The sequence below is a fragment of the Nicotiana tabacum genome, chromosome 12 (genome assembly GCF_000715075.1).
Source record: "Nicotiana tabacum cultivar K326 chromosome 12, ASM71507v2, whole genome shotgun sequence".
Taxonomy (NCBI): Eukaryota; Viridiplantae; Streptophyta; class Magnoliopsida; order Solanales; family Solanaceae; genus Nicotiana; species Nicotiana tabacum.
The window spans coordinates 29,116,027-29,129,698 of record NC_134091.1 but is presented as its reverse complement, the minus strand read 5'-3'; the positions used below and the strand labels follow the sequence as shown (position 1 = coordinate 29,129,698).

General features: G+C 38.1%; 1 protein-coding gene across 1 annotated transcript; it reads right to left on the bottom strand.

Moving 5' to 3' along the window:
* Positions 1-6,121: 6,121 nt before the first annotated feature.
* LOC142167070 (uncharacterized) lies at positions 6,122-9,753 on the bottom strand. Its single transcript, XM_075227225.1, has 5 exons — positions 8,662-9,753; positions 8,527-8,555; positions 7,145-7,458; positions 6,620-6,756; positions 6,122-6,466 (listed from the first exon to the last, which is right to left on the bottom strand). Exons 1-5 carry the CDS (start codon positions 9,751-9,753, stop codon positions 6,122-6,124), a joined length of 1,917 nt encoding a protein of 638 aa, XP_075083326.1.
* Positions 9,754-13,672: the final 3,919 nt, after the last annotated feature.

The following is a 13,672-nucleotide window of genomic DNA, read 5'->3' as shown; positions in this document are numbered from 1 at the left end:
GACGTTTAGCATACTAATCACTAATATGCCTATTACATCCTTAATTTTTATAATTAATTGCTACTTGTCATCACTTATTTCTAATAAATCATAATTATTGTATGCTTGTTGTCTTATAATTTCATATTAGTTGATGCATTTATTGGAGTAATTTCTTTTATAAGAATTGGTAAGCGAATATATTGGAGGAGCGGGTTGCACGCCGTAACGGAAATGAAAGTGAATATATTAGAGGAACGGGTTGCACGCCGCAACAGAATAGATTGAAATGAATATATATTGGAGGAACGGGTTGCACGCCGCAATAGAATAGATTGAAATGAATTTATTGGAGGAACGGGTTGCACGCCGCAACAGAATTGATTGAAATGAATATATTAGAGGAGCGGGTTGTATGCCGCAACAGAATTTATTGAAAGGATATATTGGGATCTGGTTGCATGCCGCAACAGAATTGAATATGAATATATTGTGGGATCGGGTTGCACGCCGCAATGGAAATTAATTGAAATAATAATTGGATATGACTGCTGAGTTGGCTTCAACTGTTAAAATGAGTTACCTGATTATTTCTATTATTGTTGTTATTACTATTATTGCGTACAAGTTAATGTAAGTGACATGCCTTAGCCTCGTCACTACTTCGTCGAGGTTAGGCTCGACACTTACCAGTACATGAGGTCGGTTGTACTGATACTATACTCTGCACTTATTGTGCAGATTTCAGAGTTGGTCCCAGCGGCGTATCATAGACTTGCTCGGATTTCAGCTACCCACAGGAGACTTGAGGTATAGTTGCCCGACGTTCGCAACTCTGAAGTCTCTTTCTACTTTATTTTAGCCGTGTGCTTTCTTTCAGACAACTTTATTTCGTTCAGACCCTTGTTTGTATTATTCTAGAAGCTCGTGCACTTGTGACTCCAGTTCTGCGATGATATTTAGACATCGCTATTATTATGGATTATTCATTATATTTCAGACTTTACTTCCGCATTTGTTTCTTTATTATTAATTAATTTAAAATGGCTAATATTATTCTAACGTTGGCTTGCCTAGCAAGTAAAATATTAGGCGTCATCACGGTCCTGAAGGTGAGAATTTTGGATCGTGACAAAATGACGTCCATTAAAATCTGAGTTTGGGTGCGTGACAGAGCTGCAAATTGGAGCAATTACTGTTATCTATTATTGAAATTTGTTGTTTGAGCTCAGAAGCAAAGAACTATGATACTGGCCTTCAAAAACTCAAATTCCACTAAAATTCAAAGTGTTGAGCTTTGGCTATTGATATCAGTTGGTTGATTCTAAGATTTAAAAACGTGATTTAAAAATAGTATTGGTACTTGGGTATGAAGATTAAATACGATCCACTGAAGAGCTCTTTGAAGACCCATTTAGAGTGAAATTTTATTCTGATATGAAAATTCGTCACATGTTGTTGGAATTAGTTGGTTAATGTACTCTGAGCCTAAATACATCTATGCAAACTGATTTGGGAATGAGAACCTTGAAGAAGGAGTTGTAATTTCATGGGCACTCTTTTGAAACCTTGGTTCGAAATTAGTATTTTTTGAAATTGTAATTTATTTTGAATGAGTGTTATTAGATTTTGTTAGGGATATTAATACGAGCTTAAATCTGAAATTTGAGGGAGTTTGGAACAGATTTGAGATAGATTTGGGTGGATTTTCAGAGCAAATTCGAAGGTTGAAGAACATGTTTGATCCAAAAAATTGAGGCGGATCTAAATGTGGGGCAGTTAGAAATCAATCAGGATTGGGGTGCCACGTGTCCCAATGAAATTATACCAGCACATTAAAAAAGAGACAACACAATATTCCGAGGTAGTTTTAGACAGAAAGATAACATTGTTTGTAATTTTAGACCAAAAAGTAGACGGAGAGTAAAAATAAATCAACAACAACCCACTGAAATTTCACTAGTTGGGTGTGAAGAGGGTAGTGTGTACGCTGACTTACCCCTACCCCGAGAGAGTAGAGAGACTATTTTCGAAAGACCCTCGGCTCAAGAAAACGAAAAGAGATAATATTAGTATCACCAATAGAAATCATAGGAAAAATAACGTCATGGAAATGAGAAAGTAGATGCAAAGCAAACGCGATAGACAATACATAGACCCGACACTATGGTAAACAAAGAAATAGTAAGACACAACATTGCCACTAGCCTCACAAAGGTACGAAGTAAGGGAGACTTAACTACCTCCTAACCTACAACCCTAATACTCGACCTCCACAACTTCCTATCAAGAGCCATGTCCTCGGAAATCTGTAGCATCGCCATGTCCTGCCTGATCACCTCTCCCCAATACTTCTTAGGTCGTCCTCTACCTCTTCTCATGCCCTCCAAAGCCAGCTGCTCACACCTCCTTACCGGAGCATCTAGGCTTCTCCTTTGTATGTGTCTGAACCATCTGAGCCTCGCTTCCCGCATCTTGTCATCAATGGGAGCCACGCCCACCTTCTCCCGAATATCTTCATTCCTAATCTTATCCATCCTAGTGTGACTGCACATCCACCTCAATATCCTCATTTCTGCTACTTTCATTTTCTTGATATGTGAGTTCTTAACAGGTCAACACTCAACCTCATACATCATGGCCGGTCTAACCACCGCTTTGTAAAACTTACCTTTGAGTATCGATGGCACACTCTTATCACACAAGACTGCAGATGCTAACCTCCATTTCATCCACCCCACTCCAATACGGTATGCGACATCCTCGTCAATCTCTCATCCCCTTTGAATAACCGACCCAACGTACTTCAAATTGTTACTACGTATTGGTAGAGTAAAAATAAATCATTTACCAAATAATAAGATTATTTTTAGCCCTTTTTCGTATAATTTAACACAATAATATCATGACGGGGGGAGGGGGGGGGGGGGAGGAAATAATAACTATGTGATTTGCCTAACCACAACAATTGAAGTAGTTAGGTGAGAGTGGCAGACGCATGTGAAAAGATACCACTCCCTTCCTTTTAATTTAGACGAGATAGTTTGATTTAATACAGAGTTTAAGAAAAAAGAAGAAGATTTTTGAAACTTGTGGTCTTAAAAGTTTAAGGGGTAAAAGCTTTGTGGAGCCATGATATTTGTGTGGTTATAAAACTTCTCATTAAGAGTAAAATGAGTAAAATGAAGAGTTTAAAGTTGAATTATTTCCAAATTTAAAAATGTGTCATTTATTTTGAAACAGACTAAAAAGAAAAGTATTTCATCTAATTTGAAACGGAGGAAGTATATATATTATATATATATATATATATATATATATATATATAAGCCACCTAACTTTCATGCATATATTCATCCATAAATAGTAGAAGTCTTTCTTATTCCTTCCCCCCCCCCCTCCCTTTGTCAAATCCTTCTCTTCTTTCTGATATTTTTGCATTTTCGTCATTGGTTACGTTGAGCCACTGGTTAAGTCCTGTAGTGTTTGCTATCTCAACGGTTAATTATGCGTCTATAAAGTCACAGAGATTCATGGTGTTTAGTTGCCTCTCACACTGGATTTTATCTCCATGGTTATGGCCGGCTGATAGCCGAGGAAATAATACCATAACATACTCTTCCCCGGAAAAGAGTACGTTTAATTTATATTTTTGGGTCTTTGCAATTTTTTGTGGTATTTCCATTGGCTATCCGCAGGCCATAGGCCATGGAGATGAAAATATAGTAAATCATGCCGAATGCGTTGAAGTTATGAACGGTGTTTTAAAAGGCGAGGGCGTAAGGCGAGGCATTTTACATATGTCTCAGCGGGGCGTAAGCCCCATAGGTATTTAGTTTTTAATATTTTATAAAATAATATAATGACAGTAAATATTTATAAACAGGTAAAATTGCATAAATATTGAAGAAAACTATATATATGTGTGCTCCATCCCCACAAATAATTAATCAAAACAATCTATTATACGTTACTTACAAGCACAAGTAATTTGAGTCAAAGAATAAAGTTTTCTATATGGAGGAACAAAAAGGATGACTAACCTGCAATTTGAACTTTGAATTTGCTGCTACGAAAAAGAATGTAGTTCTCTTTGTATTTGTAAAAAAAATTAAATATTCATTTTTTTGGGAGATATTAGCAGACTAGCGAACAAGATAAAAAATTGAAAAAGCCATGAATTATGGCTTAAATCAATAAAAAAGGTCTTTACTTTTAAATTTAATACTTTTGAGTTCATTTTTACACCTTTTGAGTAATTACCAAACTGACTTTTGAGAATTTGAGTATTATATGAAGGACTAATTCAACAAATTTTATTTTAATTTGAAAAATTCTTTGGGGCTTACTCCTTATTAAAAAACGCGCCCCGAACGCCCGGGCGGATGCCCCAAATTGCGGGGCGTACGCCTCTTGAGACTTTCGCCCCACACCATCGCCCCGGGGCGTTTTTGGTACGCCTCGCCCCGGGGCTTGCCCCAGAAAGGCCTTTTAAAATAGAGGTTATGAATTCAGTTAACTAAATTACGAAACAATAATATATTTAGAGCCCGTTTGGATTGACTTATTTTAAATATTTTTAAACCAAAATCGCTTTTAAATCATTTTGTAGTGTTTGGATAAAGAAAAAAAGTATTTTAAAACACTTATTTTTAAGCTTAAATGACCCCAAAAAAAAATCAAAAGTTAGAATTACTAACTTATTGCTTTAGCTTAAAAGTCACTTAAAATAAGCCCATCCAAACGGGTTCATCATATTCAAACTATGAAAAACAATAATTTTCTTTGCTTAATTTCTACTTTATCTTTTTGAATAGAGTGATTAGTTGATGGTGAGTTCTTTAATTACTTCAATATCTTCGTAAAAATATTCAAGAAGAAAAACAATTCTTTACCCTTAATTTTTTTACTCGTATTTTGTATTTTGAAACAAGATTGAATATAAGAGCTAAAGACTCCATTTAATGGTGATTATCTTTGTTGATTGTCGATATTTAGCTATGATATTGACATAGATATTATTGGGAATTGCAAAATTCTCAGTGTTGAAAGTCCATGTTTTGCACATTACTTTTTTGGTCAAGGGAAATGGATGATCAAGATTTTGGACAGCTAATGGATGAGAGAACGAGGGAAATGATTTGAAGATTTCCTTCTTTGTATTTTCAATAATGTGTGTATTTACTGTACATGCCTAAGATTATATACAAAAGGAATGAATTTAGGGCTACATACTATATTGCCAAGTGGCAATATCCTATTAGCTAATATAGAGTTGTACATAAAATAAATATATGGATGAATCAAATAATTAAAATACAGAGTAACATGTACTATGCATGATGTGAATAATAGTGCTGAAAAGGGCAGGCTCATAAGTGGGCTAGGGGCAAGTAGGCCCAATGCAAAATGCATTGATGACCCAAAATCAGGCCCAAAACCGAGTGGCCTCATATGTGTGCTATTCAGATCTTTTCATCTTCATCGGCTCCAACACCCTCCCTCAAGTTGGATGGTTAGAAAACACACCCAACTTGCCCAAAAGATCACGATGAAGAGGTCCTGTGAGTGGTTTTGTGAAGAGATCTGCCAACTAGGCAGAAGATCGAACAAGTGATAACGAAATCAGCCTAACTAGGTATTGTTCGCGCACAAAATGACAGTCGATTTCAACGTGCTTCGTCCGTTCGTGAAAAATGGGGTTTTTTGCTATGTGAATTGCTGCTTGGTTGTCAGAGTGAAGAGTGACTGGAAGAGAAATAGGAATTGACAGATCCTCAAAAATACGAACCAACCATGTAAGCTCTGCAACCACTCGCCGCATAGATCTGTATTCTGCCTCGGCCGAACTGAGTGAGATGAAAGTTTGCTTCTTGGATTTCCAAGAGATCGGAGAGGTACCAAGGAAAATGTAAAAACCACTCACCGACTTCCTCGAGTTCGGGCAGGTAGCCCAATCAGAGTCACAAAAAGCTAGGAGCTTGAATGAGGAGGAAGAAGACATAAAAAGGTCAAGCCCAGGATCTTTGAGCAGATAGCGAAACACACGGAATGTTGCATCTAGGTGTGGCTATCGTGGGTCCTGCATGTACTGGATGAGGTGCTGTACAATGAAGGATAAGTTTGGGCGGGTGTGAGTGAACTAGTTAAGTTTGCCAAGGAGATAACGATACAATATGGGATCATTCACTAGTTCCCATGTGTGAGTAGACAAACGAGTAGAGGAATCGAGTGGAGAAGAAACATGTGACAAATGGAGGGAGTCAAATTCTTGGAGAAGGTCTAAAGTGAATTTTCGCCGAGAAAGGATGAGTCCATCTGTTTCTCGGATAACTTCCATCCCTAGAAAAAAATATAAGTCCCCGAGATCTTTAATTTTGAATTCTTGATTGAGAAATTCTTTTAACGCATGTAATTCTGCATTGTCATTTCCTGTCAATAGTATATCATCCACATAGATAGTCACGATAGAAATGGAAGAATCTGACTTTTTAAAGAACAAGGAATAGTTGTTTAATGAGTGAGCGAATCCCTTAAAATATGAAGTAGTTGTAAGTTTAGCATACTACTGTTGAGATGCTTGTCGTAGCCCATAAATCGATTTCTTTAACTTGCATGCATAAGTAGGTGAAGGAGGTACAATCCCAGATGGGAATTTCATGTACACTTCTTCATTTAGATCTCCATGTAGGAAATCGTTATTCACATCGAGTTGGTATAGACCCCATCCTTTCTTTACTGCAGTGGCCAGTATGTATCTAATTGTGGTCATCTTCACTACAGGTGAAATATTTTTATTAAAGTTTATTCCCTCTTTTTGTATGTCTCCTCTAATGATCAATCTTCCTTTTAGTCTTTCTACACTGCCATCTGAATGTTGTTTAATCTTATACACCCATTTTCATGGTAAAGCTATCCTCTAAGGTGGTAATTCAACCACTTCTCAAGTATTATTAAGTTCAAGTGCCTCAATCTCTTTGTCCATTGCTTCTTGCCATCCTGGGTGATGTGTTGCATGTAAATAGTTGGTAGGTTCTTGTATATTGGACAATGTTTTTTAGCATATGTTGATTAGTATAAGATAGTCCACTGAAAGATATACAAGTAGGTGTAACAGGTGTGAGAAAGCAAGAGTTGCTAACATCTGTGAGTTGGAGTACATTACAGATATAATCCTTGAGATAAGATGGAATTTTGTGTGGTCTGGTAGACTTCCTAATAAAAATATCCATCATAGGATCAGAATCTAAAGAAGAAAAAACTGGTGCAAATATATGTGATTGACTAGATGATATTAGAAAATCTGGAGAGAACCTAGAAGAAGAGATAAAGGGAATAGGTATGCTAGGATGAATTGAGGAAATGGGAGAAGAACATAAATTAATTGATGATTTAGTAGGATCTTGGGAAGCTTCAGTGTGAGGTCTGCTAGCAAAAGGTGAAGTTTCAGGAATCTGGTTACTTACAGTAACTTTATCACTGGGTAAAGAAATATCAGAAGAACAATTAGACTTAATAGAAGAAAATAGAAAGAATTCTTCATGAAATACAATATCTCTAGAAATGAAGGGCTTTAAATCTTGAGGTTCAATACTTTGTAACCCTTCTTTCCATGAGGATACCTTAAGAACACACAAGGAATAGCCCTTGGTTCAAACTTAGTTCTATGATTTGAGAGAGTAGAAGCAAAATATAAAAACCCAAAGCATCTAAGGTTAGAGTAATTTGGCTTGCTTGTAAAAAAAACTTCATAAGGAGTCTTAAGCTTTAAGACGCTTGAAGGAAATCATTTGATCAAATAGGTTGTTGTAAGAAGGCAATCACCCCAGTATGATATAGGTAGGTGTGATTGGTATAACAAGGCTCTGGATGTCTCTAAAAGATGTATGTGCTTTCTCTCCACAATTCCATTTTGTTGTGGTGTGGACACACAAATGGTCTGATGAATAATACCTTGTGACTGAAAAAATTCTAATTGAATGTTCCCACTTCCCAATTCAAAAGCATTATCTGACCTTATAGCTTTCACCTTGTTGTTAAACTGCATTTCTACCATAGCTAGAAAGCTTTTTAGAATAGTGAATGCATTAGATTTGTTGGTTAGTAGATAGGTCCATGTGCCTTTACTGAAATCATCAACAATTGTAAGAAAATAATTAACTCTATCATATGTAGCACTATTGTATGGTCACCAGGTATCCACATGAATTAATTCAAATATTTTTTTGGTCGAAATAGAACTAGAGGGAAAAGAAAGTTTGGACTGCATTGCCATAGGACAAATAACAAATGGAGTGGAGAATTTAGAACACTTGGATATAGAAACTGATGAATTTTTTTTCATATTTCTAAGGGGCATATGACCTCATCTGTAGTGCCACAGCTTTTCCTTTACAATTGAATCAGAAAAACTAAAACATGAATGTAAACCATGATTGGGAACAAAATTCCTTCTTGGAATGAAAACTCTTCTAAACTTAGGTGAACTCTTAGACACTGCTATTGTATGTCTGGATCTGAGAATGTAGAGGCCTCATTCCTCTTTACCAATCTCCAGTGGGCTCTATTGAAGGGCCCTGCAGAAGGAAACAGGAAAAGGGTGAATAAAACATATTACTTGAGTTGTCTGCACAACTTGTGCACAAACAATAAAGTATATTTAAAAGATGGAATGTAAAGAACATTTCGGAGAATCAGATTAGGCAAAAGAGAAACAGTTCCTGAATGAGTGACTTTAACTCTGTAAGAGTTCGGGAGTTTAACCATGAGAGGTTTAGGCAAGGTTTTCAAATCTGTGAAAAAATCTTTGTTGAAAGACATATGTTTTGTTGCTCCACTATCCAATATCCAAGACTCATCATTGATTTGAATTAAACAGGCAAAATCTTCAAAGAAATTGGTCATACCAGCACAACTCACATTTACTGTAACATCATAGGTTCCTGCATTGTTTTGTCCCATTTTTACTTGTTGAAGAAGCCGCAGCAGCTCAGCCACATTCTCTTTGGTGAGATTCTGAACTCCTATTGCATTTTCTGCTCCCTGTTCACTTTCCTCATTTGAGTGGAAAGCATTGTTTGCCTTGGCACCTCCCTGAAACCTTTTCTGCTTTGTGAACTTGAAATTAGCTGGAAACCCATGAATCCTATAGCACTTGTCTATGCTATGTTCAGGCTTCTTGAAATAGGAACAAATTCCTGCATTTTTCTTAGATTCAAAACTTATTTTCTGCATCCTGTTCTTATTAAATTTTCTGAAGTTTCCTGGTTGGTTTGTAGCAATGAATGAGGCAGATTCCCTTGAGTATGCAGGGGTAACATGTATCTCCCTCTGTTTCTCATCTTGAATCACAAGGGAGTATGCCTTTCCAATGGAAGGTAAAGGTGATGACAATAAAATGTTGCTCCTTACCCCAATAAATATGTCATTTAGTCCCATTAGGAACTGCAGTAGTCTCTCATCTTGGTGTGCTTTCAAGCTTTTGACTTTTGCCCCACACTCACACTCACAAACACAAGTAGAAAATGTGTTGAGTGCATCTAGTTTACCCCATAGGCTCTTCATTTTGGTGAAGTAAGTTGATACAATTGAATTTTCTTGCACCACTGAACTTAATTCCATTTGTAATTGGAACAGCTTTGCTCTATTTACCTGACTAAATCTGTCTTCCAAGTCACTCCATAAATCCTTTGCACTCTGTGAATAGAGAACACTCTCAGCTATCTCTTTGGACAAGGAGTTGAGCAGCCATGAAAGTACCATATCATCACACATATCCCAGGCTTGCTGGATTGTAGAATGAGCCTTAGGGATATGTAACGACCCGACCGGTCAATTTGAGCATTTACACTTAGCTTGGTAGTTTACGGGCATGAGTAACTCCGTATGATTTATTATGAATTATGTGAATCATCGTTTTTGATTTTCAGGTTATTCGGAATCGAATTGGAAAAATGGATTTCATTATTGAAGCTTTAAATTGGAAGAGTGATGAAATTTGACTTTTTGTGAATTTGAACCCGGAACGGAGATTTGACGGTCCTGGTAGGTCTGTTGGGTAATTTTGGACTTAGGAGCGCGTCCGAATTGTGATTTGGAGGTCTGTAGTGGAATTTAGCTTGAAATGACAAAAGTTGGATTTTTGGAAAGTTTGACCGGGAATGGACTTTTTGATATCGGATTCGGATTGTGATTTCGGGAATTGGAATAGCTTCATTTTATCAAATATGACTTGTGTGCAAAATTTGAGGTCAATCGGACGTGATTTGATAGGTTTCGGCATCGGTTGTGGAAAGTTGAAGTTTTAAAGTTCATTGATTTCGAGTTGAGGTGTGATTCATCGTTTCGATGTTGTTATGTATGTTTTGAGGCCTCAAGTAGGTCTGTGTTATGTTATGGGATTTATTGGTATGTTTGGACGGGGCCTCGAGCGGCTCGGGCATGTTTCGAATTGATTTCGGATCATTTTCTTCAATGTTGCTATTGTTGGTTCTAGTGTGACCGCACCTGCGGCTGGTTTGCGCAGGTGCGATGGTCGCAGAAGCGACGAAGGGGTCACCGGAGCGGAAATATTGCTGGGAGTAGGGTTCCGCAGAAGCGGAGATTTCTTCGCATCGAAGCGGTTGGCAGCGCAGAAGCGATATTTGGGCGCACACCTGCGAGTGCGCAGATGCGGGTATTTTAGCGCAGGTGCGAAGGCATCCCTCCAATGCTTCTCTGTAGAAGCGTGATTTTTGGTCCCAAAAGCGACGCCGCAGAAGTGGCTAATGTGTCGTAGGTGCGAAAGTGCTGGGCAGAATGATAAATACAAGAGTTCGCGATTTTGGCTTCATTTAAACCTTTCCAAGCTCGGATTGAGGCGATATTTGAAGCAAATGTCACCATATGAATTGGGGTAAAGTGTTTTCTACTCGGTTTTGGTTATATTTCATGAATCTAACTTCGTTTTAGTAATTGTATTGTGAATTTAAAGAGGAAATTGGGGATTTTGGCCTAAAGTTTCATAATATGAATTGTTTGAGTTTTGAACATCGAATTGGAGTCGAATTTGAGTGAAACTAGTATGGTTGGACTCGTAATTGAATGGGTTGTCGGATTTTATGAGATTTGTTGGGTTCCGAGGTGCGGGCCTGGGTGTGATTTTTGGCCAGTTCTGGGTTTTTATTAAGGATTCGATCTTTATCATTTGGAATTATTTTCTTGGGCTTTATTTGATGTATTTGTGTTGCTTTTGGCTAGTTTTGAGCTGTCCGGAGGTCGCTACGCGCGTGATGGAATATTTGGAGCATCGCTTGGCTTGCTCTGCATTGGTATTGGCTCGTTCGAGGAAAGTAACTCTTCTAAACTTAGTGCTGAGGGCATGAAACCCCGCAATACGTGTTATGTGATTGGTATTGAGGTGACACACATGCTAGGTGACGGGCGTGTGGGCGTGCACCATATGAATTGGGACTCTTCTGCTTCTATGGCACTGTTTAGTGGTCCTACTTTACTGATATCTGTGTTTCCACCATGTGATAAAGTAGTTAAGCTGTCAATCATGCTAGATATCATATTTAGGCATTGTGCTGATACTGTTTGGACACACGTGAGTTGTCCATGCAGCACGTGTATTGTCCGTGTGTATTATAGCGCTTGGGCTGTAGGAGCCCCTCCGGAGTCTGCACACCCCCAGTGAGCGCAGTCGACTATAAATATGTGGATCGTGCTGCACGCCGCAGTGGGTATTGTACAGCGCTGAGTGATTGAGTGTGCTGAGCATTGAGCATAGTGAGAGAGGATGCGAGACAGTGAGATTGAGTACTATGAGAGTGTGAGTATACGAGCTCATCATCGAGATGCATTGCATTTGATATGCGTACTTGAGATACATGCATAGAGATGCATTTTCTTTTTGCTACCCAGTTTTGGGACATTTATGATTTTACCCGTATCTCGACATGTAGGCATAGAGACGTACTTTCTTTATGCTATATGAAAATGAAACATCTTACTTATTGCTGAAAGGATTTTTGGGAAAATTCACAGTTTTCAAACTTACTCGTATTTTGGCATATTCGATAAAAGATTTTAGTTTTCGCTGAGATACCTCTTTTATTACCTGTATTATGCTGTTATGAACTATCGTGGAATATTGGTATTATACCCGACCTTGTATTAGCTCGTCACTACTTTCAACCTAAGGTTAGATTTGTTACTTACTGAGTACGTGGGGTCGGTTGTACTCATACTACACTTCTGCACCTTGTGTGCAGATGTTGGCTGTTGATATTGATGTGTTCGATAGGAGCTGGATTGAAGATGTACCTACGTCCCGGTTGTAGCTGCCTTTTATTCATGGTAGCCTTAGATCTATAAAACTCTATTTATGTACTTTTCAAATAGACTATGTATTTATTTCATTTTAGCTTTGTAAACCCTATTCTTAGAAGCTCGTGATTTGTACTACCAGCTCTTGGAAAATGTATAAAATTCAATAAATTACTATTATTTATTTGTCTTGTTAATATCATTGGAATTGGATAGCTACTAGTTGGCTTACCTAGCGGGTTGGGTTAGGTTCCATCACGACTAGTAGATTTGGGGTCGTGACAAGTTGGTATCAGAGCTCTAGGTTCATAGGTTCTATAACTCATGAGCAAGTGTCTAGTAGAGTCTTGCGGATCGGTATGATGACGTCCATACCTATCTTCGAGATGCAACAGGACATTTAGGATATACTTCCCATCTTTCTTTCCTTATCGTGTGACATTGATTCAGTTTGAAGCGTAACCCTTTGAATTCCTTCCACGCATCCGTATGTGCACATGAGCACTCGGTATCAACAGTGCAATGACAGCTTGTGATTCCATGGTTGAGGTGCGAGATGTGATTTTGGTATGCTGACGATGGGCCAGTTTGAAGGACTTGAGGCCGGGGTTTGACGGTAGCCTGAGCACGGAGATTTTGATTGAGTGAGCACGTGCTTTTGGGACTTACATGTCCGTTGGTGTCCCTATTAGTGGAATTTGTGATTGGATGACTATGTGGTGAGTATGATGTGACTACGAGATGTGTTCAGATTGTTCAAATATGACGAGAAGAGTTTACTTGAGAGGTAGCAAAGACTATTGGGTGTTTGATTTTTGTCCTAATATGGCATATGATCTCGAGTTATAGGTGTGTTGAGGGATCTCTCATGTTGTTTAGTTGTGGAGTGAAGTTGATTCTCATGTCTTGTTGATGAGTTCAGAATCAAGAAGATTAAGTGATTGCGTAGTAGTCGTGACTGTGGAAGGGTATAGAGAGATGTCAGTTTGAGGCAGAGCAGGTGAGTTATCTACTACGAGGTGTCCTGAGGTTATGTGGTCCTTATGATATTTTGTAGAGAGTTCTCTTTTACCAGTGAATGATATATGTTGCAATTTGAGTTTGGATCGCTTGTGGAAGTTGGCTTGACTATTACAAGGGTGAATGCGCGATTTGCAGATAATGTGAAGTATTAGATGGTTTGCGTTACAGGAGTTCAGGAAGGATTTGGTTGAATCTCACTGCGGTATTATAACAGTAATAGAGTATGGTCATTGTTAGTTGTGTGTTTTGATCTATGGCTTTGAGCCAAGTGGGGGAGTTTGCTATCGACAAGTTTATTGCACGATTATGTGTTGTATTGGTTTTGGTTTGAGTTATATTGGTGAATCAGCTATGATTGCAG